Below are 26033 nucleotides of genomic sequence, written 5' to 3'. Positions count from 1 at the left end.
TTTCAAAAAAGTATTTGTGAGTTAATTTTGCTTTCGTATGATACATATATATATTAACTGGCCTTTATCCCTGCCCCTATATCTGGATCTCAGTGTTCGCTATCTTTCTGACTTTGGTATCTTGCCTTGGAGCTTCCTCATTATCTAAGACCCTGCCCGTTAGGTGTTACCATCCAGGAGGCTAAATGTTCAGCCATGCCCCTAGGCCCTCATTTCAGGGGTTCATGGTGTTTGGCTCTGTAGTGTTGCCAGATTGCATGCTCTGTGAGTCAACCTTCTTGGGACATGGCTTCAGCCTATGTTCCTGTCTTGAGTCCAGCCTTTCTGTCCTGGGTGAAGGGTGAAGCTTTTCTCTGACAGGTTCTAGGCTCTGGCAATTTTCCTAGCATGGTGGAGTTGAGACATTGCTGTCAGAGCCTTGTAGAAGTGGGGACAGAGAAGCAGGGCAAGGAAGAGGCAGGACCTCGGGTGAGGAGGAAGGGATTTAGGTCCCAGCCGCACAGTCGGCTTCCGTTGGCCTGTTGGCCTGTTGCATTTACCAGCTGAGCATGGCAGAAGTGTTGGGTGATGGATGGTCTTTGAATTGGCCCTCAGAGGACATGTCTGTGACCTCTTCCTATTTGAAATGGGTGGGAATGACCCCAGGGGTCCTCTGTTCCCCTGCTGACCAGGGAACAAGGCTCTCCTTGCTGGGCATGGCCTGTCACTGTATTCCTATTGTCTGAAGCATCCCTCAGTGGAATGGGATGCTGGCAGAAAAGAAATGTTTTCAGTTATTTCCCATTTTCAAATAAAATGTGGCAGACACCAGCACCCCCCACCCCACGCTGTACCCTGTGTTTGTCTCCTGTCATTGTTAGAGAAACATCAGCTGGATTTTTGCACTGTCATGAAAGCAGTGTGCTTGTCCCAGCTGGCAAGCTTGAGACAAAAAGTAGCAGGGAACGTTCTTAGTCTCCTATATTAAAAAAGAGATTTATTTTGACTAAAGGAAAGCAGCATTCAAGACTTACTGGAACAGCTTGTGTGGCATGTTAAGGGCAACTTGCATGTGGCCGGGGCACAGTGGATGCTAGTTTTGCCTTTTTAAATCTCTGGATTTGGTTTCTGGTTCCAGCTTTTACCATAATCATTTTCAGTTGAAGTGCGTAGGCTCCGTTGATAACACCGTGTAACATTTCAGGGGACTTTTGACAGGCAGCGAATTATAAAGTATCTCCTGGGTTAGGCACTTGATTTCTTTTAAGTTTCTCTTAAATAAGTAAGAACTTACATCTTCTGGGGAAAACACAAGAACATCTGGAAAGTTTCTGTTTGGCATGGCTGAGCCTTTCTGCTATAACGAGTGGAAAATGAAATTTTTTTAAAAAGTAAAATCAGCAGACTGCTCTGAATAAACTACTCCTGGATGGTCCAGTGTCCCTTCTCTATCGTAATGTAACTAAAGAAGCCCCGACCTACCTTTCCTTAAAGATGGTAAGAAGCCTAAGCAAAGTACTTCAGAATAACCAGTTTTACGCTGTTCATCGGCTTTAAAACTCTCAGTGACTTTCTCTCCACTTGGAATAAAACTCGCTTTCCTTACTGTGGCCAACAGGGCCTGGCAAATCTCTTCACCTAGCCTCTGCTCACTTCTCCTTTCAGCCCACTCTGCTCTTTCCCTCTCTTAGTAGACTCAGTAGCTCAAACGGTAGAACTTTTCCCTGCCCCAGAGCCTTTAGGCCATTCTTTTACAGAAAAAAAGTTTTTTCTCGTTTGCTATTATAACTGTAATTTAATTGGATCTAATGGTTACTCATTACAATAACACTAGCTTGACTGGCCAAACATACTATGTTAACAGATTTCTAGAGCAGAAATGAGGTAATAGTGGAAGTGTCTTATAATGGTGTTTAGTATTAAAAACCTCAGCCTCCCACCACCACTCCTCCACCATTTGTTAACTAATATAATTTGTGTGTCCTTCAAAAAGATTTAAATTTTGGTGAAGACCACTTTATCCATTTTTACTTTTTTTAAACTTCTATTTTTTTTTTTTTTTTGCTTTTATCAATTTTATGGATCTTACTTTTGGTGTCATGTCTAGAACTTCAGCCTTACAGGTTTTCTGTATTTTCTTTTAAAAGTTACATAGTTTTTTTGGTTTCCCATTCAAAACTATGATTTATTTTGAATGAATTTTTTTATATGGTAAGAGGGTAAGATCAAGGTTTGTTTTGACTGTTCCTGGCAAATTGCTGGAGCACCATGTTTTGAGAAGACTTTGCTTCCTTTCTTGAGTTGTTTTATATGCCATTGTGAAAGACTGTGTGGGAGCCTTGTGTCAGTCTTTCTGGGCTGCATTCTGTTCTCTGGACAGTTATTATCTCTCACACTCCCCCAGCTAACTCCCACTGAGCCCTCCGGTTTCACTTCCATCGTCATTTCCCTGGAGAAGCCCATCAGCACCGCCCATTCCCATCCATCTCCGTACCCTCAGCCTTAATCCTAAGAGTTCAGCCTCTATTAACCTTACTCTACACCTGTTTTTCTCTCTCTCATGATATTTAGCATAATTTGTTACAAATTTGCTGGAGTGTATGTAGGTATGTGTATAATTCCTGCCGGAAGCCCCAGGAAGGCAGGAACTAGTCAATTTTGTTTAACATTTTAGTGCCCGGCAGTGTGCATGTTACATTCTGAATGCCCAGACTGTATGTTTTGAATAAATGAATGGAAAAAAGTCAGATTGTCTGGGGAATGTTTTCTAAATCACTGCATATTATTTTCTTAAAATCAGATGACGTTCCTGGCTCTTACAGCCTTAGGACCTAATTTTTTCCCAGTTAACGCATCTTTTACAGCAGTGATTTAGAGAACCTTTGGCCTGCATCAGAGGCACTTGGAGGGCTTGTTAAAGTGCAAACTGCTGGACCCCACTCCCAGAGCTTATGATTCAGTAGGTCTGGGCTGGCCTGAGAATTGGCATTTCTAAGAAGTTCCCAGAAGATCATGCTGACGCTGCTAGTCTGGGAATCACACTCTGAGAACCACTCTTCAGAGGTTAAGAACCTAAGGATGTGTTCTGATCCCTTTACTTAGTCCAATGCACCCTTGAACTTGTCATTAACAGTATTGATCAATTTAAGAGTCATCACAGAGACTATCACATAAAAATCCAATCCTAGAGGAATTAAAGTGAAGATGACTGCTTTAGCAATAAATAAATGAGAACTGCACATTTTAAATAATTTAAATAGAAAATGAACAAAAAGCCTTTCAAGCTATACTAAACTAATTCTCTTATATCTGTGGCTGTATATTTTGGTTCTTTAATATTTAGATAGGCAAAAACCCTGATATTTTAACTCATAAACTGTCACCAGTAGAGATGCTTGCTAAGTAAGAGCAAGACTTCGCTAATACTTGTGAAATCAAGGTTAGGTTTCTGCTGTGGACTGTTTCCCTTGACCCATTAGATGTGAACCAAAGCCAGTCATTAAACACTACTCCACGTGCCTGCACCGAGTCATCACATTACTTTCCCCTGAAGTCAACAAAAAGTGTAACGGTGATACACCTTTTAAAAATCTCCAATACTTCTACTTTTCATTTGTTTACTTTTCTCCAGTCTTTCACTTTTTTTTTTTTTTTTCCAGAGGAGTACCTGGTTTCAGCCTGGGTTATGATCTGATAAACTTCAATCACAGAAAATTTCCTGGGAAGAAAATTTGCCAGCATCAGTTCTTGTCAAGTGTTAAGAAAGCTGTGTGGTTCCTAGTCAGCCAGCTCGGGTAGAGCCACGCAGGGCTCTGAAAGCATGTGCAGGCATGTCTGAGATGGCTTTAATCTGTCCATTGGCAGCACTGCCCTTATGCACACTCTTGGAAAGATGCTAATGTACTTTCATGATGTCTAGTGGATGTGGATGGCCAGGGAGGGTCTGTGAGAGGGCTGGATGCATCCATGCTCACTTTGGTGCCTAAGGAGGCAAATTTTAACATGGGAACTCTTTTCAAATAAGGCAGAAAGGGTAAGGAAGGAGTTGGCATTTGGGACACCTAATCTGTTAAGAACACTCTTCACCTAAATTATCTTTAGGCCAGAAGCACACATCTCTAGTTAGTTTGTTTGGGGAGGGTGGGCAGTGGGAGGTGCCTGCCTTGTTCATTGCTGTATCTTCATGACTGCCTGGCACATCATAGGTACTCCTTTGTTGAATGAATGAATGAATGAATTTATTTATGGTTGCTTCTTCCGTACTTTCTCTTTGTCTCCATTTAAATTTTTTACTATGATATCAGTACCTCCCATCCTCTTAAATATGTTACCCCAAGGAATAAGGCTGCAAATATAACTGTTTGAACAAATATAGCATAAATTTTTTTCTAATGGGCAAAACCCAACCTTTTTTCTTTGTTATGAATGAAAACTAGTATCCAGGTAAGATTCTAATTTAGATCTTGATTGATAATCGAGACTTCCCTTCACCTATACCGCACTCTTTACTAGGAAAATTATCTGCTGTATTGGAGGAGGTCAAATGGCGTTGAGTCATATTAGGTAATTTGGTTGCAATAACCAAGAGCCAGTAAATATTCCCGCACAATTCTTATGGTAGGAGCCAATATTAGAAATCACTGAAAGATAATCTGATGACAAATTGTGGCCAGAGTTTGCACTGAAACATTCTTTTCATTACGTTACTTTTAATTAAATTCTTGACAGAAATATGTGGGCAATCACAGATGATGTATAATAAATTAAACAGGTTTTTAAATGACTATTTGAAAGACTGACTTATTTAAGGAAAGAAATGAGCTTTGCATTTTTTTTTACTAGGGTAAAATATTTGTGTGTCTGGGTCTGTGTGTTTTTTTCTGTTTGGTTCTTACAGAATCTACTTCCTTTAGGCTTCTCTTTAGTACCCGGTCTACTTGTGTCCACCTTCTCTCAGACAGTTCCCGTCACTTACAGCTAAGCCCTCCTGTAAGCAGACTGTGCCTCAGCACTACTTTCTTTGCACTTTCTCGTCTCCTCCCTTTGCATGTGCTGTTCCTTCTGCCTAGCATGTTTTTCTCCCTGAAAAACACTTATTCATCCTTTAAGACTTAGGCCAATTGGTTTCTTACTAATACAGTTTTTGGCCACTTACACCCTTTGGGGGCAAAGTCAGACCACCTTACTGTGGATTGGAGTTGAACTTTGTATACACTGCAGTTCTAACGCTTTCTCCTTTAGTCTGGAAGAGACTGTGATGGCTAAGTGCTGAGACGTACCCTGCGTCACACAAGTGCCTCCTCAAGCTCTTCAGCATATAATCTCCAGGAATAAAGTTGGAAATACAACTGCTTTAAAACCAGTATTACATAAAATTCTGAAACATAACTGTCTCCCTAAAAGGGATTTGAGCAAAGTGTCCTTGCAGTAAGCACATACATCCCTTAGGTGACTGCCTTGAAAGGGACCTCACTCATTTATGCAGGTAAGTTCCTGTTTGTTGAAGCAGCAGTGCCCTTGCTCTTCATCATTAATCACATGGGGCTGGAGCATGAGCTGCAGGGCTGAGTTGCTTAGCTTTGAGTGTAGCTCTGTCACTTACTAGCTGTGTGACCATAGCAAGTTCCAGACCTCCCAGTGCCTCAGTTTCCTATCTGTAAAATGGGGAGGAGGATTTTAGTACTTTATAGGGTTGTCGTGAGGTTTAATTAAGGTAATAACTGTTAAATGCTTTAAAAAGTGCCTTGAAGGTAACACAATTTCACCAAGTCTGAGATGCACACTTTTTGCATTTTAACACTTCTGAAATGAGGATGTCTTACCATTAATGTAATTTGAAGAAGCACTTTATTACCATTTAATTAGCAACATCTTTTTTTTTTTTAAATCAGTGGTACTTAAAGTAACAGTGCATCTTAGAGTCAATGACATTTTAGATTTCAATAGCCAATAGAGGTAAGAGCTTGGTAAACACTGGCTTTCATCAGTATTGTCACCATCATCATCATTTTCTTGGTTCTAACCAAGGCAGCGGCATTGGATTGGTTGGCATTGCTAACTAGCGTGCACATCAGATTTCAGTTACATTTATTTTCATTGATGTTTTCTTAGAAAAGGTCTAGTGAGCTCTTTTCTATATCTGTTTCATATTACGCTCATGTATTTATGGGGTTAATTCATGCAGTGTCTACATTATTCTCTGCACCATAATGGGGGAGCTGCCTAAAATGTTCTTCAATGCAGATTAGCCTCTTGAAATGAATAGAGAAGAAGACAGATTCTTTATTCTATTGATAAATTTTCCTAAATCCTTTTAAAGAAGTGCTTTTTCTTAGCGAGCAAAACTAAGCCACTGTTGTACCACTTAAGATTTACTGGTTTGCAGTCTTCTCTGACAGAGAAAAGAAGCAGTTTATTGATCTGTAACAGAGAATGGATCATAGCCAACCCTTTCCTGTTTTATGCAATGCACTGACATAAGAATCTGCATATCATTAAGAAGACTGAGTCTTCACCATTTGAGGCCACCTGTCAGGCATGAACAATAACTGGGAAAAAATCAATACACAATACAAACCTGTTGTTTTTGCACAGGCACTGCCAGGACCCACACCCAGTAACAGGCACGTCTTGTTATTTTACGAGTGATATGCTTATGGTTCCTGATTTTAGGCTTCCACCTTATTTTGATTTTATTGTTCAGTTTGGGGGAGGGTGGGAGAAACCAGTTTGGATCTGAGATAAAGATCTTCTGCCAGGTGAAGGAGGTTCAATAACAGGAGAGGACCTTGGACCAAAGTTGATGAAGCTTGACGAGGAAGGCTCTGGGCACATCTCCATCCAAATACCTTGACACATACTTCATTCACCCATAACCCTTGCAGCTTGTTTCTTCTTGCCTTCTGTTTGCCCTCAAGAGTTTAAATGGTGGTATTTACAAGCCTTTATGAAGCAAGAACACAATCACATAGGGCTAGAATGGGGCCAGTAAACAGCTTTGCTTAGGTTTTGTTGCTGTTGACTTTTAAAAGTATAATTAGTTGAATGATTCCAGAAGCTGGGCTTCTTTCTTTTGCCCCCTTATCACCTCACTCCTCCTCCTCCTTCAGTTCTCCCAGCCTCTACCTGTTGTTTTTTTTTTTCAAAAAAAAAAAAAAAAACACAAAGCTGCATTTGTGAGACATGGATAGTCATTCCTCTTCTTAAAGATAACACTCGCTGTATCCCTGAAGCCTGCCTTTTGATTCAGCTAGCTGTGACTCTCCAAGTTCAATGCCATGGACCCGGACCAGTGCCTGTTTCCAGGAAAGTCAGATGATTGCCACATAGTCCGAGAGATTAGAGCCATCCTGTCCTCTTGGTGTGCTGCCAAACAGAAACTGGGGACCAGCAGGGAGCTGGGAGGCCTCCAGTGGGAGATTGAGAATCAGGTCTCTGCAAGTGAGCTGAGCTGTAGTCCCTGAAGCTGGAAAAGCCATGTGAGGGAGCGCACCTGTCAGAAGCAGCCTGTGGAAAACCGGTCCTTTACAGTTTGCGCTGAACTGCTTTCACAGTGGTTAGCTTTGAACTGTAGTGCAAACCCATTCAAACAATGAAGAAAATTTCCCTAGTTAAGCAGCAAGAAGTCTCATCCTGTGTGATCAAAGCGATCAGCCAATTCCTCTTCTTCCTTTTTATTTACTTATATTTCTGACTTCTTATGATCTCCCTGACCATGACCTGATGGCTTCCTTCTGTGTAGCACTTTTAAATACTCTTTTCTTTTTCAAATGCATTTTAAAGCAAATAAAACCAAAGTTTACAGAAAGTCGCAAATTTTTTTTAATAATTATTATTACTAAAGAAATGAAGGAGCTAAAATCATCTGTAATTACATCACCAAAGGGCAACCACAATGAACATTTTGGTGTATTTACTTCTAATTGTTTTAAATAAATGTGTAAATACATACTTTTTTAAACAAAATTAGGTTGTGACAGAATACAGTTTTAATCAGCATACTTTGAGTACTTTACTATTAAAAGCTCTTAAATGACTTCAGGGGCTGCATTAGAATCCAGGGTACATGGATCTGTTATTTTAGCATTCTCCTGTTGTTGGGAACTCAGATGGGTTTCTGAATTGACGCTTTAATTCTCCGTTCGGAATTTATGCAGCTCAATTTCTCCGAGTTTTGTGTCTAGAGTGAGAATTTGGGCATAGTGGAAGTGGAATATTTCTGTCTGTACTATTGTTTGCTTTCCTTGCCAACATTTTAAAAAAGGCATTCAAAAGATTAGAGCAGTGGTTTTTTTCTGGTTTTTTCTTATTTTTTGTTTTAAATTTTGTGACTGTAGTATATCTTGTTGTATCGTCTCAATTAACTTTTAAATACCGAATCAGTATAAAATAAGAAATATGTTGCCTAGCATGTATTCTAATGTTTCAAAACCATGTGCAATGGTATGTCATTTGAAGTTTATCCAACAGGACAAAGGGAGATTTTAAAGATTTTTTTAAAGAGGGGGACTGCCTGGATCAGATTTATGTTTTAAAAGACTGGGTTGGTGAAAAACTTGAGGTATCACAAAAAAATTCACAAGAAGTTCATCTTTTAAAAAAATGTGAACATTTGGTACAACAACTGCTTTGAAATTGCAATTGAGTAAATGAAACTGTGGAACTAGCATTTGGAAAGGAGGATATATTTAAAAACCAACAACAGTTTGTGAAATTCTACAGAATGATACACATTTGTATTTGAAGGCCACCTTCCTAAAAAAGTCATGTGTCTAGAGAACCAATTTTATCTCCCATAGGAGTATTGTATCTAGAGACCTGCTTTCAGCATCTGTCCATGGGTACACCTGTAGGTGTACCATCCTCTTAACATCGAGTGGCCAGGTCCAGGGCAGCCACCACCTTGGTCACTAGGCTGTCTCTCCCACCTTCCGCTTTCCTCTCTCCCTTAGCAGTCATCTTTGTAAACAGAAGTCTAAGATTCAGTGTTGTACATATCTTTAAATGACCCATTTTGATGGGGTTCTCTTTATTGTTTCAGGTTGAATGCCTTTGGGAACTTGATGCATAAAATTTGCATGACTCCTCACTCCTTTCTGGATCTGTCCTTGGAGTCAAGCCAACATGGCTCACACCACAAAGGTTAACGGCTGTACCTCAGGTAACTCCATGCTCTGGACAGTGTGTGTGTGTGTGTGGTGTGTGTATGTAAGTAAGTGTATGTCTTAGCTCAAACTGATTTATTTCTTTTTTAATAATGGGTAAATAATAGCAAGTTTCTTACATAACTAGGATTTCAAAGCAACTTTCTGTCCTTTGAAGTTTTTGTTCTTTTTTCTTAATCTCTTAGAGAATTTGCTTTTATCTTTAGAGTCTCTTTATGTACAAAGATCAGTTAGTTAAATTATTACCTAAGTCAATTTTATTGGAGTGTGGAAAGATAAATGTAAAATCCTGAAGGCTGATGCAAGTGTAATGTATACTCTTGCATTTCTTCACTAGGGATTGAGTGATGAGAGAGGAAATGAGTTTGAATCCTTAAACCCAGTTCCTAGTATCCACTCCCAAGCAGCTTTTGTTTGATGTCGCTCAACAGTGGGGGAGCAGGGAGAAGGATATGTTCAATAAAGGAACTTTTCCAGAGAGGAGTATGCAACAAGTCATATTATGAATCACAAAGACTTGTATTATAATTCTTTCTTCAGTTATATTGGGGACCTATACAGTTTGCGTATCTGTTCCAATATTGCTTATGTAAGGTTTTGGAGAAATTTGTACAACAAATGGAGAGAAAAGCCTCCTGAGAGACAGTACATGGCGGGAGATGACAGCCCACCCCAGTTGGTCCTCCCCTTATTCCTCTCTCGTGTTATCTGCCAACAGTGGAGCGTGTGGGAGCCGTAACTGTGTATGTGGGAATTCTTGTGGAGCACTTGAGCCCAGGGTCCCAGCTCTGCTGGCTCTGAGCACTGGATAAAGGAGAGAATGTGGAATTGGAGTCAGGAGACCTAAATTAGAGTCCCATTTCCAGCATTAACCATGAATTACGGGCCAGGACATTTCTCCATGTGTAAAGCATCAGTAAATATATCCACCTGAAGGGTTGGGACCATTGAGAGCCCAGAAACATGCGAACAAGGGCGTGGAAGCTGTAAAGCACTTTAAAAACTACAGCAAGAGGAGACCTCTGAGCTGGTGACTTTCTGTCCCAGCAACCCCAGCTGCAGATATCCCCTCTGGCACGTTGCTATAGCTTGCCCCAGACCAAACCTACATAAACTCAATTTGTTTGTTCTAGGACAGCTGAGCTTAATCTGTTCACTCTTCTTCCCCTTTCTACTGTTCAGTCTTAGGACTGTTACAGATTCTGCTCAGGACTGCTGTCAGTAATGAAATACGAATGACAATACCTTACATTTAATGAACACTTACTGTTACCATGGCGCCCAGGATGCTTTGCCCGTATTCTCATATTTAATCGTCGCAGAAATCCTATGAGTGTATGCTGTTATCCTCAGCACCACTGTCATCCCTGTGTGATGGCACAGAGTAGCTCAGTAACTTACCTAAGTGAAGAAAGAAAACTCAGGGTTGTTACTTGTTTCTCTAGTCAAATATTTGGTAAGAAAGGAGACTAAAACATGGCGAAATTTCTTGAGAGTCGTGGGTGGGTATCAGCCTCCCGTGATGCTGTGGTCTCCCTCCCTTCTCCCGCCCTCACTTCTGTGCACACTCGGAGGGAGGGGGCTTGCACTTGTTGGTGCCTCAGAACCCTCTCATGTCTCTGGCAGAACCCTCAGTTCAGGGTTTAGATCCTTACCCCAAGTGCCCCTAACTCCTTTTCCGACCTGACTTGTCCTGGAGTATCCCTTTTCTCTTTGTCCCTGAAGTCTGACGATACAGCTGTACCCTTTCTTCCTCTCTTGGTGTCCTGCCTAACAGGTCTGAGCACTGAGTCTGAAAGCAAAGGAAAGCGCTCTGATTTGTGATTTCTGGGGTGTCAGGGTATGAATTGTTGTTGCAGACAGGTGTCTGGACCAGGCAAAGAGAGGTTTTTGTTTATTCTAGTCACCATGACCTCTATAAGCCTGTAAGCAAATCTGATTAGAGGCTCAGTCGTACACAATTACTTTAATTTTACATATGCATGCATGTGTATAAATGTGTGTGTATATACATACACATGCACAGATACATAAGCATGCATACATTACCTATACATATACGTGTGTGTGTGTGTATACACACACTAATCATCTCATGTTCATATCTCTCTCTTTAAACTCTTATTCAGAATTTAAACTGGGTAAGGGACCATTCACAGATCCTTTTATACCCTGACTTCCCCATTGGGTCCTTCAGTTAGACTGAGTGAAAGGTACTGATTTTAAAATAAGAGCAGTTAGTTAATGCTGTAGTTTGCAAAATTTATTACTATACATTTCATACATACAAAATGTGTGAAGGTTGTATAACAAACAGCTGTGCACGTACCATCTAAGCTTAAGGAATAAACTTTACTAGTACTCGGCAGATACCACTGAGCACCTGCAATGTGCCAGGCATTGTTCTGGGCACCGGGGATAGAGCAGTGAGCAAAACAGGCAGAAATCCCAGCGTTCAAGGATCTTACATTCTAGTAGAAGTTGAAGTCTCCTCATGGACAGAGTATCCAGGTAAAGTAGAGATCATTCTTAAACTATAAAAGTAGTCTTTATCTGAAATTCAAATTTACCTGTATGGTCTCTGTTTTTATTTGTTAAACCTGGCAGCCTTACCTGTGAACTTCTTCCAGATTGCATCTTCCTTCTTACTACCACTCCCTCGTTATCACTTGTTTGTTGTAGTGTTATCTCTTTTCCACCAGATCCTTCATCCTACTTCTGTTGACTGGTCCAGTTTTGTTTTCATTAATTTAAAACGTTTTATTATGGTATTACTAAGAAGAGCTCAGTGTCATCTGTTAATGTAATGAGGTATGAGCATCGTAAATTGCTCATGACTGACTCCTTCTCTTCTTTTATGGCTAACTAGGAAGTAAAAAAGTAACTAGGAAGTAAATGTATCATTGGTTAGGAAAATTGCTGTATTTCTGTAGAATTTAGGGGTGGGGACAGTCTGCTTTTTCTCAGGTTTCCACATTATGCTGTAAACTGGGTGCACTGATGGATACCTCTCTAAACACTAATTAATGTTGTGAAACTTTAATTAGAGCTTAGAATCTCTTTAGAAGCCAAATAACAAGTGGCTTATTTGTCAGATGAAGATGATACTACCTGTCCTACCTTCTTCACAGGATTGTTTTCCAGAAAAAAACAGAACAATAACCGTAAAAACACTTGTTGAGACCTAAAGTGCTGGTCATCCTTCCTATTCTGCTGTCCCGGTCATGAGCTCCTGATCTAATAAGCACCTGCTCAGGTGCCATTGTGCCAGGCTCTGTGGGATGCTGTGACACTGTGGAGAGAATTGAATTATTGTCCTGTGCCTAACAGTTCAGTGAAGTGGATAGATGAGCATTCGGGAGTGACTTTTTATGCTCGCCATCACCATTTTTATTTGTGCTAATACTTGCCTTCGCCAGTTTATTATAGCTTTTCTCCCTCTTGCTGTTCTCTTTCATAGCCTAAATACATGTGTATTTTTCCAGACAGATAAAGATTTACTCATTTAATACACTTACTGAATTGCCTTAAACCTTTGGTTGTCACTTTAAATTAATATAATAACTTTCATAAAGTCTTGTTATCCTGGTCAGTTATTTGGCTCCACGTTCTGTCTCCATGCTGATCTTAAATGAGGTACAAAGGCCACTGATAAGACCTGGTCAATCGGACAGAGCCAAAGACTCGTGACAGAGCAGGTAGAATGCTGCAGTACAGTGCAGCCCACTCTCGGCTGTGTCAATATTTTTTCTGGGCGGGAGCATTTCTCAAACAGAACTCTGAGCCCACTGCGGTGGACCTGCCAGGAGGAATTGCATGCTGTTTGTCAGGCGCAAGACCAGTTTGCACTGACTGGTCTGGCTGGAACCGGCCTGGTGTTTTCTCAGACCATCTGTGAAGAAGGTCACGGAGAGTGGCAGAGACGTTCTGTTCACGGTGGTGAGTCTTAGACCTGACCTCTGCGTTTGCTTTACTCCAAAGGCAGAGGGTGAGCTGATGAAAAACTGCGGCTGCTGTAATTCACACGTACCCTCCATGACCTTCCAGGGTCTCCTGATGCAATCTGCAAAAGGATGAAACGTGTGTTTCTATATGTGCTCTGTGTTTTCCCAGGAGTGGTGTGTTCAGTGGTTATCAGAAGAGCTGAGGGGGTAAGACAGAACTGCATAACATAAAAACATAGATAAGAGCTGGAAGGGGTCTTCTTGATTTCACCTGTTCAACCTCCCTTCCTTACTATCAGATGGCAAAACACGACTTATGGTTAGTTAATGGCTAAGCCAAAAGTTGAGTGTGGAGAATCTTTTTCCATAGTTTGAGGCATTCTTGTTGATGTTAAAAATCAGAAGTGTGGTGTCTATGAAGTTCTGATTGGACAGGTAAAAGGGAAAGTATGTGTTTCAGAAAACTACATGAAACCCAAAAGTAGAATGGTTAAGAATAAATATCCTTCCTGACGGATTATTTTTTCTTAGTGTGAATTATTTCATAGAGCCAAATAAATAAACGTATTCTAATCTATATATACGTGTGTGTGTGTGTGTGTGTGTGTGTATATCGTACATCAGTGCAGTTTCATCATATTATTTGATGTGTTTAAAAACTAGATTTAATTAGATTATGCATTTCAACTGTAAATGACACCGTTGGTTGTTAGTTTATTGAAGGCCGATTTTACACTGAAGTTTATAAATAATTTGTTCCTTACAGTGATGGTGTTTGAGAAGATAGTTATGTTTTCAGTAAGAAGTATTTACATTTGAATTTCTTAGCTGTTAAAATGCCAAGAACGCCTACAAAGAGGAGACCCTGAGCTTTGGAGTCTTGCTTGTCAGGTTAATCAGAACCCCAGAGTTCATCCAGCCCCGGAGAGGTTCTGAAGAGTCTCTCCCTTGTCAGGGCTTGCCTGTTTTACAAACTTTCAAGGCTTTGGTTTTAACCTGTAGCCAGCTTCACCTTATAAGCTTTCTTGCTTCAAACCGTGAGTGAGTTGTAATGGGTTAAGCATCAGATTTCAGACAGATGATTAGCTCTCCAGCTAAGCTGAGGAAGGATGGCTTGTTTCCCAGGGAGTACCAGCCTGCCTGGGCGTAGGAAGGATAGAATCCGGGCTTCTGCTAGTACCAGATGACGGCCCGAGATACTGTTCCGCTGTCGATTTCTGCCCAGATACTCTACGGGTGCCAACAAGAAAGGAAAAACACAAAATTAAAAACCCAACGGGGAGATTTGCTATGTTAAGAACTTGAGCTGTTGCTGTTGTTCTGAGACTGCAGAGTGAGGAGAAGGATTACAACAGCCCTTCCTACGAGGATTTGAATCCTTTGTGCCCTGCTCGCCCGCAGAACTTCCCATCGTGAGTGTTGGCGTTTGTTTCTGATTATGCACTTCCCCTCTTTCTGGAAGAACTTTGGGTGGGCTGGTTGAGCCCATTAGCTTCCTTCTTCCTGTGTCCCCGATAATTCCAGTTCATCTCCTTTGTGCAGTTTCTGAGAAAGGTTTGAATGGGCTTGGAGGAAAATGAGTGACTAACGCTCACAGTTTCTGCTTTGGGGACCTTTTCTGTAAAAAGCTGTTTAATTTGACCTGGCATGAAGAATAATGAGCATAGTTCTCAAATTCACAGAGATAATGCATTCTTGCTCTTTTCTGACAACATACTTAAAAGTGGCATTGAGTAGACTTCTCTGATAAAAAACCTCAAAGAAGAGCCCACCAGGAAATGAGACTTGATAAGATTCATTCAAACAGTTTGCAGTTCTAAGTCAGAAAATTGGATGATTCTCTCTGCTCTCTTGGCTGCCCTGTTAAATATTTCTGGAGTGTGATGTGACTGATTTACTCATTTCCATATGCTTTTTAGGAAAAGTATGTTTATGTTTTAGGGGATAAGCCTGGTTCTGCAGTTCATTATGAAGCCTGCAAACAAGAGAAGTGTTTAAAATATGCAGCTCCCTTGTGTACATAGCATTAGTGATCTCAGCTGGTAGTTCTGTATGGACAAGTGATCTCACAACTTAAAAATCAGTATGTAGCTATTTTGAGGATTTTGTGTGTCTGTGTGTGTGTGACCAGACTTCTAATTCCAGCAGTTCTTGGAGCAAGCCGTGGCTAAAAATTCAGATTAAGTAATATTCTATAATATTCAGAAGCCCTCCCTAACCAACAGAATGAAAAACAGAACTGTAGACATGAGGGAGAGCTGAGGCAGGAGAAAAGGTGTTGGATTCATGGCATTTGTTCTCATCTGGAAAGTCATGTCTTTGTACTCTTAATTTGTCTTGTTTGTGACAAGCCAGACTAGGTGATTCATGACTTTTCTTGCAGCTGGTTCAGAGGTTGTGGACATGGCTACAGTTTCACCGTGTAAACCTTTACTTAAAGGAGCTGGCTCTAGAGTAATAGTTTATGGAAGCAATTTGCTATTAATAGTCACAAGTGCTATATTTATTTTTAACTCCCTTTTTGTGCTTTTATTTAATTGGAGTGGTTCTCTCTGAGGGATCTTTTGTATTTCGGACATGATCTCTGTGAGACAGAATGGGATTTTCTGAATTCAGTCTCACAATTTTTAATTCAGTTGATAAATTCTATCAGCTTTGCAAATGATTTTGTGAAAATATCGATTCAGCTTTTCCTGCCAAATTTTCCCTTCCCTGCCCGCTCTTCTGAGTGCCCCTTTTTCTGGCATCAACTGTCTGTGAGGCCAAGGCATTTCAGGTGTTTCTGTACAGCAGGTGTGCCTAAGCGTCTCCTGGGGAGACTATTCCCGCGTGAGAAATATGGAAGAGGGAGAGGAAGGTGACGTTTCTAATCGCTCATAAGCCCAGCTGCTTAATGTCTTTAAACCCTTAGTCACGTGCATCGGTTCTTACTTTCTTCTAACTAAAATCGAAAGAAGTTCATTCTCCCTCTGCCCTCATTGTCTCCCTCATTCAAGTCAATATATCCACTAAGGGCTGGCCAGTTTATTTCCTTTTCCCTAGCATTTCAGACTGACTGACTGGGATGCTTTATTCAAATCAGGGCCACCCCATGGAATTGTTTTTTGAGGCAACCCACTTGGCATGCTCCCTCCAACTGTGAGGACAAAGGCGGATTTGTCTTCCCATGACCTGGCAGAGGGGGTGGAAGTACCTGCCGGCTTTACGCAGCATGTACCCTAACCAGTGCGCCGCCGCCTCTTCAGGTGGTGACTCAGCCTGATGATATGCTGTCTTTTACAGCACACCAGGGTGGAGACCTGGAAGTCTGCAGGCCAGGAGGGGAGGAGGGGATAGTTTGCATGTCACACTGCTCCAACAATGCAGCTTACAGGAAAAAATTACAAAACACCGAAGCCCTTTGCCACCAGATTTTTCCATTAGCACCATGCTTAACACAGCTTCCAAATCTGCCCCAGGGACAGCTGTTCGGCAGTGTGAGGGGAAACGGTCACATCACATCATAAGCTCTGTGGTTGGTTCCCTGTCAGCCTCTCCTGTAAGGAATCCCAGCAGGCTCCGAGCATCACACACATACTCAAGGAGCTGTGGATTCTCTGAAGGGGTGCTCAGACATTACTTGGGCACTAGAAAACACCGCTGGAACCTACGCCACCTCAGGACACTGAATTCATATGAAGGAACCCAAGACAGAAAAGCTTCCAGAAAGGTAAAGAGGGCTTAGAGCCAGGGGCTTTTCCTCTGGAGCATTATTTTTTGGTTTTCTGTCCTCTAGATACTTCGGTACTGAAAAAGCAGGCTTTCCAAATAGTGGTGAATTTAAATCAGGGTATAGTTTTTGGACTACCAGAAAGAATGATATAAAACTCAGCAAAAATAATTCAATTCAGTGAATTCATTCATTAAGGAGCTCACTTTTAAATGGCTGCACAGAAATTTATTTGGCAGAAGGGCAGCTGTTTCCCTTCTTTGTGTAATGGACCAACCCTGAGGTCCTGTGGAAGTTGGTCCGTCTTTGCCTTGTTGTCACTACTTTGTGAGTTTTGTTTTGTTAAGGATGGCTGGCAAGATTAAGGGTCATTGAGTTTTCTATACTTTTGTTATTTTTTTTCTGTCTCTTGAAACATTTTAGCTTTCACTAACTTTAATCTCTAACTATCTTCTGCTCTTTACTCTAAGCCTTTGTTTTGGCCTTATGTTGACTGAAATCATGGTTTATTTCTGTGTCTTCAGTCGTGATGCCTACAAAAATCATGGTTGGCCTTCCCAGCCCTGCATGGCTCCAGGTTGTAAGAGACCAGCTCTTTCCAAGAGCTTCTCCACCATTCCAACTGCTGCTCCCCAGTCCTTCCATGCCTTGTTCCCCTCTTGGTGACTTTGCCCAGGGCACTGTCCTCTTGGCCTGGATGTCTTTCCCATGTCTGTCCATATAAGCTCTTCTTGTTCTTCAAGTCCTGCTTCCTCTCCTACCTCTTCCAACAAGTGTTCTCAGATACTCCCAATGGGAATTCACTCCTTCCTCCTCTTTATTCCTAGAGAGCTTTGTATTCTGTTAAATAGCTGCCATCATTTGCTTTCTTGTAAAGAGTTACAGTTGCATGTTTCATTAATCTGTAAGCTTTGAGGTCCTCGGAGGCAGGATTCATGTCATCTTCATCTTGATGTGCCCATTGTGCTCAGCATGGCCAACAGGCTCAACGTTCAACCAGCGAATGTTAGCAGCACACCTCCTTGCTGCTGCTGCGATGCTGGGCATCTAATACAGAGCAAGACGTAGGCACAGTGCCCACTTAGGAATCCGTGGGGTTGAATTGAGCCCTACCAGTTGCCAATCTTAAGTTGTGACCCCCTTAGCAATTTTCTCCCGGCCTGTTCACCTGGGTGTTCTCCCTGGATGATCAGGTGGCTTTCACTCTGTCACATGCACTCAACTTGCCTTCTTCCTCCTCTCACCTCACAGCAAAGTGGAAGGTGTAGTATTGGCTTTCGCTGCATCACATGCTCTAAGGTAGGCTCAAAATGGGATTGTCTGTTAAGTGCCTTGGGTTCTGGGGAGAGAAGACCGGGTCTGATCCAGGGAGGAGCACTGTGGGAGGTGACTGGGAAGCTCAGTCTAGCTCCCATGGCCTCTTTGTTCCTTTCTCTGCTTGTTGACACCCCAACCAGAGAGAGAGGAGGCAGAGCTCCAGTCAGTTCCGTTTGCCTTTCACCTGGCCAGGTTTGGTGGGCCGGCTCAAACTGTGGATGAGAACCCCAGTTGGTGACCTCTAAGGTGGAGGCATGGCCATTGGTTTACTTTCCTTCTCTCCACTGTTTTCTTGGAAAGGTCTCTACAGATCTATCACCCCTCTTAGATGGGAGGAAATAAACTGTCCTGATTGCCACGTCATTTATAGCCTTTATGGTCTCCAGTAATCTCATTTAAAGTTTTAATTCCCTTAGTTTCATGCCTCAATTCATTCTGCATTTGGCTTTTTAAAATGCTGATTTCAAATCTCGGACGAAAACATATCATGGGAAAGTCTCTAGTTTAAATTTGATGAAAGTAATAGTCATGAGGCAACGTGTAGAAAGTCAGACTCCAGTGTTAAGCCTTAAATGTGTTTGGGGAAATGCACTTTGTTGCGTAAGGTTTAGCAAAGACACAGGATTCTTTCATGGTCCTTTAAGAGAGGCCCGTCATCCCGTCATCCGGAGAGTCCTCTGCCTAATTTCACTCTCCTGTCTGGAATCTCGCACCTCCGCTAGGGCACACCCTTGTCATGTTGATTCTGGCCTCTCCTTAGACCATCTCCCTGTTGTTAAGTTCTAGGTACAGATCCTTCTGATTCAGGCAGGTAAAGGAGGTTTCTTCTTCCAGCACCCAGCGCTGTCCACACCTAACAGGATGAGAAAGTCCTGTAAGCTCTTGCTGGACCTGTCCTTTCCTTGTAATCCCCTTCAAGTCCTGTCGGCCTCCTCAGGCTGTGATGAACGTGGGTGGAGGAGGAGTCCTGGTGATGAGGACAGGAGTTCTGCCCACTTTTCTCCCTCATTGCAGTTCCCTGGGACACCCAGCTTTTGGTGTCACGTCCCGTTGCAATTCTGAGGGGAGAGGATGGGTAACGTAGCCGTGATAAAGTATTTGTATTCTTTAGGGGTTGTGGGAAAGCCTCAAACACAGCAGAAATAATTCAGGCCCTTCAGGAGTGTGATCGCAGAGCATCCTGCTTTCAGTGTGTCTCTTTTTAAGATGAAGACTCATAGGTCGGATTTTTACACATTAAGATTACCTGCAAGGGAGATGGTGGTGGGGATCCTTGGCTGTTGTTTTGCTTGTTGTCTTTGTCTTTATTTTTTTTAAGTGAAACATCTCAGTAGAAAGAGCTAAATTAAATTGTTTTTCTAATTGGTTTTATAGTTTGTTTCAGCCAGGACTCTAGCAGTCTGAAATGAGGAGGCAGAAGTTGGCCACCTGGAAAATGGGGAGAGGAAAGGGATGGAGACAGAAATGAAATTGGATCCCAGGTGGATACCATGAAGTCCTTGCTTGGTGTCATACTGACGCCTGGGAGTGTGTTCTATTTGACCAACTCAAAGTTTTGTTTTAATCTGAATTAATGACCAAGACTTCTTAATGATTTCTTCAGCTTTTCTTGAAAACTCTGAAGATTTGGGTCACTGGATGTGTACTTCCACTGGTCCACAGTCACCTGGAGAAGACAGGTGCCTTCTGGTCTCTCCCAACCCCCTCCAAACCCCTTCCTTTCCTTTATTAACCTGGACTCTGGAGGTGTTTGAATTTATGATCTGAACATTGAGGCTACTTGTATTGTGTAAGAGGCTGCCCCTAGTTTGACTGTTAACTTCCTCTAATCCAAAAAAGAATAATCTTAACTTTGCAGATTTTGCTTATTCTAGAGCTGAGGTTCTCATCCCTGTCTGTGGCATAAATTCATCTGGGAAGCTTCTAAAAATGCTGATGTCCCTAGCCCCACCCCAGAAGATTCTGATTCATTGGGGTGGAGATGGAAGGGGGTGATGGGCGACTCAGCATTTTTGGAAGCAGCCCCAGGCAGTTTGACTGTTCAGCAGGGTGGGGAACTTGTAGCATGGGGGTGCTTGCTCTGGCAGGCTCTAGCCTTGGCTCCTTGCTCTTGAATGGCAGAGGTAATGTTAACACTGCCACCCCTCTGGCCCTGAGTCCTGCCTCGGTGATAAAACGAGGGCATGGACTCAGAGTCCTTGACAGTTTCATACAGCTCTTTAAAAGGAAACAGACACTCGAAGTGTGGCTCCTCTGGAAGGAATCACGTGGAGTGAACGGGTCCTGGGCACCTGTAGTGCTGGGAGCACAGTGCTGGGTGAGATGAAGAGGACAGGGCTCCTCTAAGTCTGTGGGGACGTTGGATGTGTGCACAAACTGGGCAGAGGCGAAGGCAAGCCGCCCTGACAGCCTGGATGGAAGATGTGGCTCCCTGGAAGGATAAGGAGCAATGTCTGACAGAACTGATACTTAGCTGGTCCTTGCAAACTGGACGAATTTTGTCTGCAAAGGTTGGGATTGGGGAGCACCAGAAGGAGAAGAAATAGTACAAGCAAAGCACTGAAGTGGTGTGCTCTTTCCCCTCCCCACTCTTTGGAAATGCCAGCTCTCTTCCCCTCCTCACTTTTCTTTGCCCTCTAGGGGCTACAGGGAAGAACATGCCTGGTGCATGGCTTTCCAGTGCTGTGTCGTATTAATAGAGCAATTGAGTAGCAACAGGGATGACATAAGCTTCATCTCTAAAATCCAATAATCATGCTTACCTCATAGGGTTGTCTTGAAGAGTAAATGAGCTCATATGTGTATGAAGCCCTCGAGATAGTGTGGTCCAAAAGAATTGTGCGCAGTGGATAGTGGGGGAAGATGGGGCAGGGAGGCTGTTGTGAGAGTGATAACTCAGATGCATCTGTGCAGTGTCTTTGAGACTGAAAGGGTGTTAAGAAGTCGGTAACAAGGAGAAGAGGAGCATATTGCAGGAGGAAGGTAAATTCAGGTTACGTTAGGAAAAATGCACCTTAAGATGTCCAAAAATGTAGTTCACTGTTACCACTCACTACTTCATTTAACTTTGGTTTTATCTCTAGACTGGGGGTCAGGCCCTCTGGGGAAAAAGTCTTGATGCAGTTACCTTGTTAAGTAAGCACCAGAAGAACTGTGGGTTCACATATGCTTGGTAGAAGAATCGTAAGTGCACTGTCTGCTGGCCTGGTGTCACAGAAGGCTTTGTCTCCAGCCCAGTGCCCTGCTCATGGGCGGTCAGCTTTCCTGGCTGCTCCCCACCTGTCAGAGGAAAAGCCTTGAGTATATCTTCATCCTCCCAGATCTCATTGGCAGCTTCTTTTGTACATAAATTAAGGGAGAGTAAAGGCAGACAGGTGTGTCTTTCTCCCAACATTGTAAACCTATGCAATGGACACTTTCCAGGCAGAAGGAGCTCCTGCTTTTAATTCTTCTCCCACCCTAAGTTTTGTCATCCTTGATAAAAGACTAGATATTTATTTGCATACAATGACTTTTTCTGCTAGGCCTCACTTCGTAGGAGCACCTAGACAAAATAATTACCTTCACTTGCTTTATAGAATAAGCTATGTTCTTACCAGGACTCTATTTATAAAATAAAAATTTAGCAGAATTAGTTTTTCCAGGATTAAGAAACACTACTTCCAGATGCTTTTCTCAGTTTACTTCTTAAGAACAAGTCTTTTGATTTAATACTTAGTTTGGAATATAATAATATAACTAAATAAAACCAGATTTTTCTCCAAAGTACAAAGAAGAAAATTTCTCTGTTAAAAGCAAATAATGAAACAAGCCCAAGGAAATTTTTAGGGTGATGGATGTTTGCTAAAGCTGGATTGTGGTGATGGGATGCCCAACTGTATACATTAACTACACACTCATCATTATGGGCACTTAAAATGGGTGAGTTTTATGGTATGTAAATATCCCAGTAAAATTTTTTTAAGTCCAAAAACCAGGAAAAAAACTGGTTCAACTCAAATCGCTTGTCTAATGTAGGTGTTGCTGGGTAAGTTAATTTGGAATTATTTGGACCCTATATTTCAAAGTATCTAGTACTCCAAGCTTTGTTCTTTCTTAGAGTGTTATTTCTCTTTGAATCAGTTTATTCCACCAAGCCCAAATGAGTCCCACTTCATCTTAAAAAGTTCAATCTTCGTAGCCTCACACAGAAAAATGTCTGTTTCAAAGATAATCATTCTTTAAAGCATTCTGCCAGCAGGTGTGGAGCAGTGGATGGAATGAGAAGGGACGTGGAGTGAGACAGGGAGTGTGCCAGCACCAGGGTGAACCAGGCCGACTGCAGATCCAGGGGACTCTCGTGGAGCTCGGTCTCTCTCCTCGCAGCTGTCCCCTGCTGTGAATTTTACAAACCAGGCCATTTAGAGTCATCCCTAACCTTTGTTAATCTCTGTTTTACTGTTCAGAACTGGCTTTGCTCTTTCGCCTGTAGATAGAGGTCAGTCAGCCTTATTCCACTAGAGTCAGTAATGTTTAGCCGGTGTAGGTAGGCACCGGTGAAGAATGAGTTTAAAAGTACTTTTTCCCTCCCTTCTTTTAGGTGGTAAAATTGAACCATTAGAGGGACAGATCATTCTTACTAACTGCCTAAAACAGAAACAAAAGATCACTCAAAAGATGTTATCCCCCTAAAACAGAATGCACTTGTTTGGGAACTAATTCTGTGTCTTTGAAAGTCATATGATCTAATTGGGATAAGATGTTTAAGGAACTATGGGAAAAAAAAAAAGGTTTGGGTCTGTGGTTTACAAATGGGAGTGTTTTTAGCCTTCAGATTGCTTGTTGCATTAAATAAGAATAAACCGAGAAAAGAGATCACTGTCCTCAGTGCAGCCTGGGCCCTCTGCCTCGGGAGCTCTTCCCAGCACTGGAGGGTTTTGGGGAGGGAATAAGTCAGCAGGAAGACTAAGGAAACATTTGCTGCCTCTCTGTCTGCATTCTTCCTAGAATTAGCAGGTTTACAGCTGCGTTTCTAGGTTAGCATTTCATGTGTCTAAAGACTATGAGGGTAGTTTGTTTGAAAAATTGGAAGGGGCATGGGAGAGGTCTGTCTTCACCTCTGTGTTGTCGTTAAGATCCTTGCTAGCAGCTTTGTTCGTTGGTAGTTTTTGCTGTCTCACTGACGCCGTGTGTCCTGGAATTAAACCTCGTGGCCAGCAGGCTGTTCGTTGGTCAGGAAATTCCAAATGGGTATAAATAAATGCTCTGCAGCAGCTCCTGGGCTCTTTGCCTGCTAATGTGCAGGCCCTTTAATGCTGAGGGAAGTGGGCCTGAGACTTGGCTTCCTGCTTGCTGAAAATCACAGTTATTTTGTTTCTGGGTGGGTAAGTAAGAAAGCCCAAAAAAAGAAAAACAGAGGAGAGTGTGACGTTCGGGTTAGGGGGAGGTAAAATATAAACTCGAGCTCTGTATGTCATGAAAAATATTTGCTTTTCTTACCAGCTGGAAAGAATAACTCAGTCTTGGATTTTTGGTTCAGTGACAGTTTCAGCTTCAGCCATGGCTCTAACATAAAGATGTCATTGTCGTGGGAGCCAGAGATTGTATGTGTATGCTCAGGTTTCAGTTTTTGAGTTCATGCCTTATTTAAGTTCCAGAATTTCCTTTCTTGTCGGTAAATCCATTTTTGGTTATTTGTTTTCAGCTCTGTCTTTCTAATGGGGAGCTGCTCAGTGTGCCTCAAAACTGGTTTCTTTTTCTTGTATAAACACTGTAAAACAAAATAAGAGCTGGGATTCATACAATTACTTTAGCCACCCCCCTCCCCCCAAAAAAACCAGTATGATGTTTTGTTAGAAAAGCATTTTCTGTCCCAAAGTCCTAACTCGTGCTGCTTCTCTGCTTTTCACAAAATTACCATTTGAATGGGCACATTTCCTATATACACTTAGCATGTTATTTTTGAAGAAAGTTTGCAAAACAGCATTTAGTCCCCAAGCTAGTTCCCTTCTGTGTGTGCATGACAAATTTAGACCCTGGTTCAGCAGTAAGCCTGTAAATTAAACCTTGGACATGAGAAAGCAGCCCCACCTAGGTTGGGGGGAGCAAGGACTGAAGTGCCTGTGGCATCTCGACTATTACGAGCTGGATTTTCGGTTGAGTCGCTGCATCTTACAGTTGTCACCCTGGAGGAGAGGGCCACTGTGTGAACCTCCGGGCCTCTGTAATGTCACATGCCTCCTTACTACAATGTATCCTTTATTAAGACACTACCCGCTCCATTTCCAGGAACAATAATCCTTCCCACTTTCTTCCCTGTCAGTGCTCACCTGCAGCCTGGCTTCTGGACTCCTAGGACCTGCCCAGTCCACTTACCACTGACGATGCAGCAAAGGGAAGCTGCATTTGGGGATTGTTAGGTTGTGCCGGTTGTTATGATGCAAATGGAAGGTGCCGAATGGGATGGACAGAGAGCCAGGCACGGGCCCTGCCTGCCCGAGCTCATCTGGCCTGACAGCTGCTCCAGTTAATTTCCTTCTCCGCTTGATCACATAGCATGTGATGTTATGGAATTTTGTGTGACATATAGTGAGAGAGTCATGGTCTGGAAGCAACCTTTGGAAATCATCATGTCTCGCCAACCCCCTCATTTTATATGTACAAACCTTATCACTGCGTGTGCAATTCCAGACCCTTGGTGCCCATTGCTTGTCTGTGAACTAGGAAGTATGTGTAGTTCCTGTACTTGTTTTATGAAAACATACCATCCCCCCAATTTAGGCGAGCCGTTCTGGATGACCACACGGACATGCATTCAGTGGTTGTAAAGCACACATCTCTGCACAGTGTGTTAAAGGATGCTCTACTCTTAGGACTACAATAGAGGTAGAAGAATGAGATGGTTCAGAAAAGTCAGTGCCTACCTTTGTCCTCTTACTGTGCGAAGGAAATATTTTAACTTGTTGTAACATACTTTTAAAGGTTGGGGATGTTTGTCTGCTTTTGCTTTTGTTTTATTTTACTTCCTTCCTATGCATAATTGATGCTACGCTAGGGCTCCCTGGACACCTAACTGGCACCCACACTCCACTCACCCTGAACCCCCAGTGTGCACACACTTACACAAGCACAGCCCCTGCAGGACCCAGCCAACATCTCCCTCAGCCATCAGAAACCAATTTAGACCTCAAGATTTTAGCAGACAAGTTTAATTTTGAACAAGTATCACAAATACCTCAAACCCTAGCTTCATGAGGTGAAGGGGAAGGCAGGGTGGAGGAGAGGAGTTCTGGATTATCTGGATGCCAGGGTTATATGCTTCACCAAACAACAGAGGGTGATCCAGTATTAGTAAAAAATAATAGTAGACTGCAGACAAAGCTCTAGGTGTTCCCCAGCAGCACTGTGAAGCAGGTCTATTATTTTCCCAATTATACAGTTGGAATAGAATGTAACTTGCCAACAGCTGGAAAGCAGCAGAGGCAAGATTCGAACCCAGGCAGTCTGGTCCCAGAGTGCCTGATTTTAATCATTACAGCTCTTCCTCCGCCATACTTGACTAACTGGTGCATGCCTAGATGTAGCAAATACTGAGCGTGCTGTGTGCTAGGCACTGAGGGATAGAAAAGTAGATACTGCTTGATTCCTGCCCCCAACACACCTACACTGGTGGGGGGAGATGGACACGTGCCTGGTAATCACAACACAGGTCAGTATGTACTGGCAGAGGGTTCTAGGGGAATGAAGGGAACAAGGTGGCCAATTCTTCCCAGGACAGAGCAGTTAGGGTTGAAGGAAAACTTTACAGAGGTTGGGATATTTGGTCCCTTAAGGTCAACGCAGCTTATTCTGATGGAAGAGGCTGGGGAAGGGTGTGCCAGGTAGAAGGAACAGAATGAGCAAAGGAGATAGGCTTGAATGTCGCTTGGTAGGTTGAGGTTC

The 26033-nt window shown here is 42.5% G+C and overlaps 1 protein-coding gene across 8 annotated transcripts in view; it reads left to right on the top strand.

Annotated features, from left to right (window-relative positions):
- KANK1 (KN motif and ankyrin repeat domains 1) overlaps positions 1-26033 on the top strand; it is a 203995-nt gene that overhangs the window by 138923 nt on the left and 39039 nt on the right. For 5 of the 8 annotated variants that reach the window (XM_072959510.1, XM_072959509.1, XM_072959513.1 and 2 more), the window contains one exon: positions 9020-9139. In XM_072959510.1, the coding sequence (XP_072815611.1) occupies positions 9103-9139 (37 nt within the window). In that variant the 5' untranslated portion in view covers positions 9020-9102. Of the gene's footprint in view, positions 1-9019; positions 9140-12927; positions 13083-14129; positions 14500-16510; positions 16797-26033 lie in introns of those variants that run through there. The other 3 variants (XM_072959514.1, XM_031677157.2, XM_015250317.3) reach the window with 3 other exon arrangements.

The sequence above is a fragment of the Vicugna pacos genome, chromosome 4, assembly GCF_048564905.1.
Source record: "Vicugna pacos chromosome 4, VicPac4, whole genome shotgun sequence".
Classification (NCBI taxonomy): Eukaryota; Metazoa; Chordata; class Mammalia; order Artiodactyla; family Camelidae; genus Vicugna; species Vicugna pacos.
This window is presented reverse-complemented; position numbering and strand designations above follow the sequence as displayed.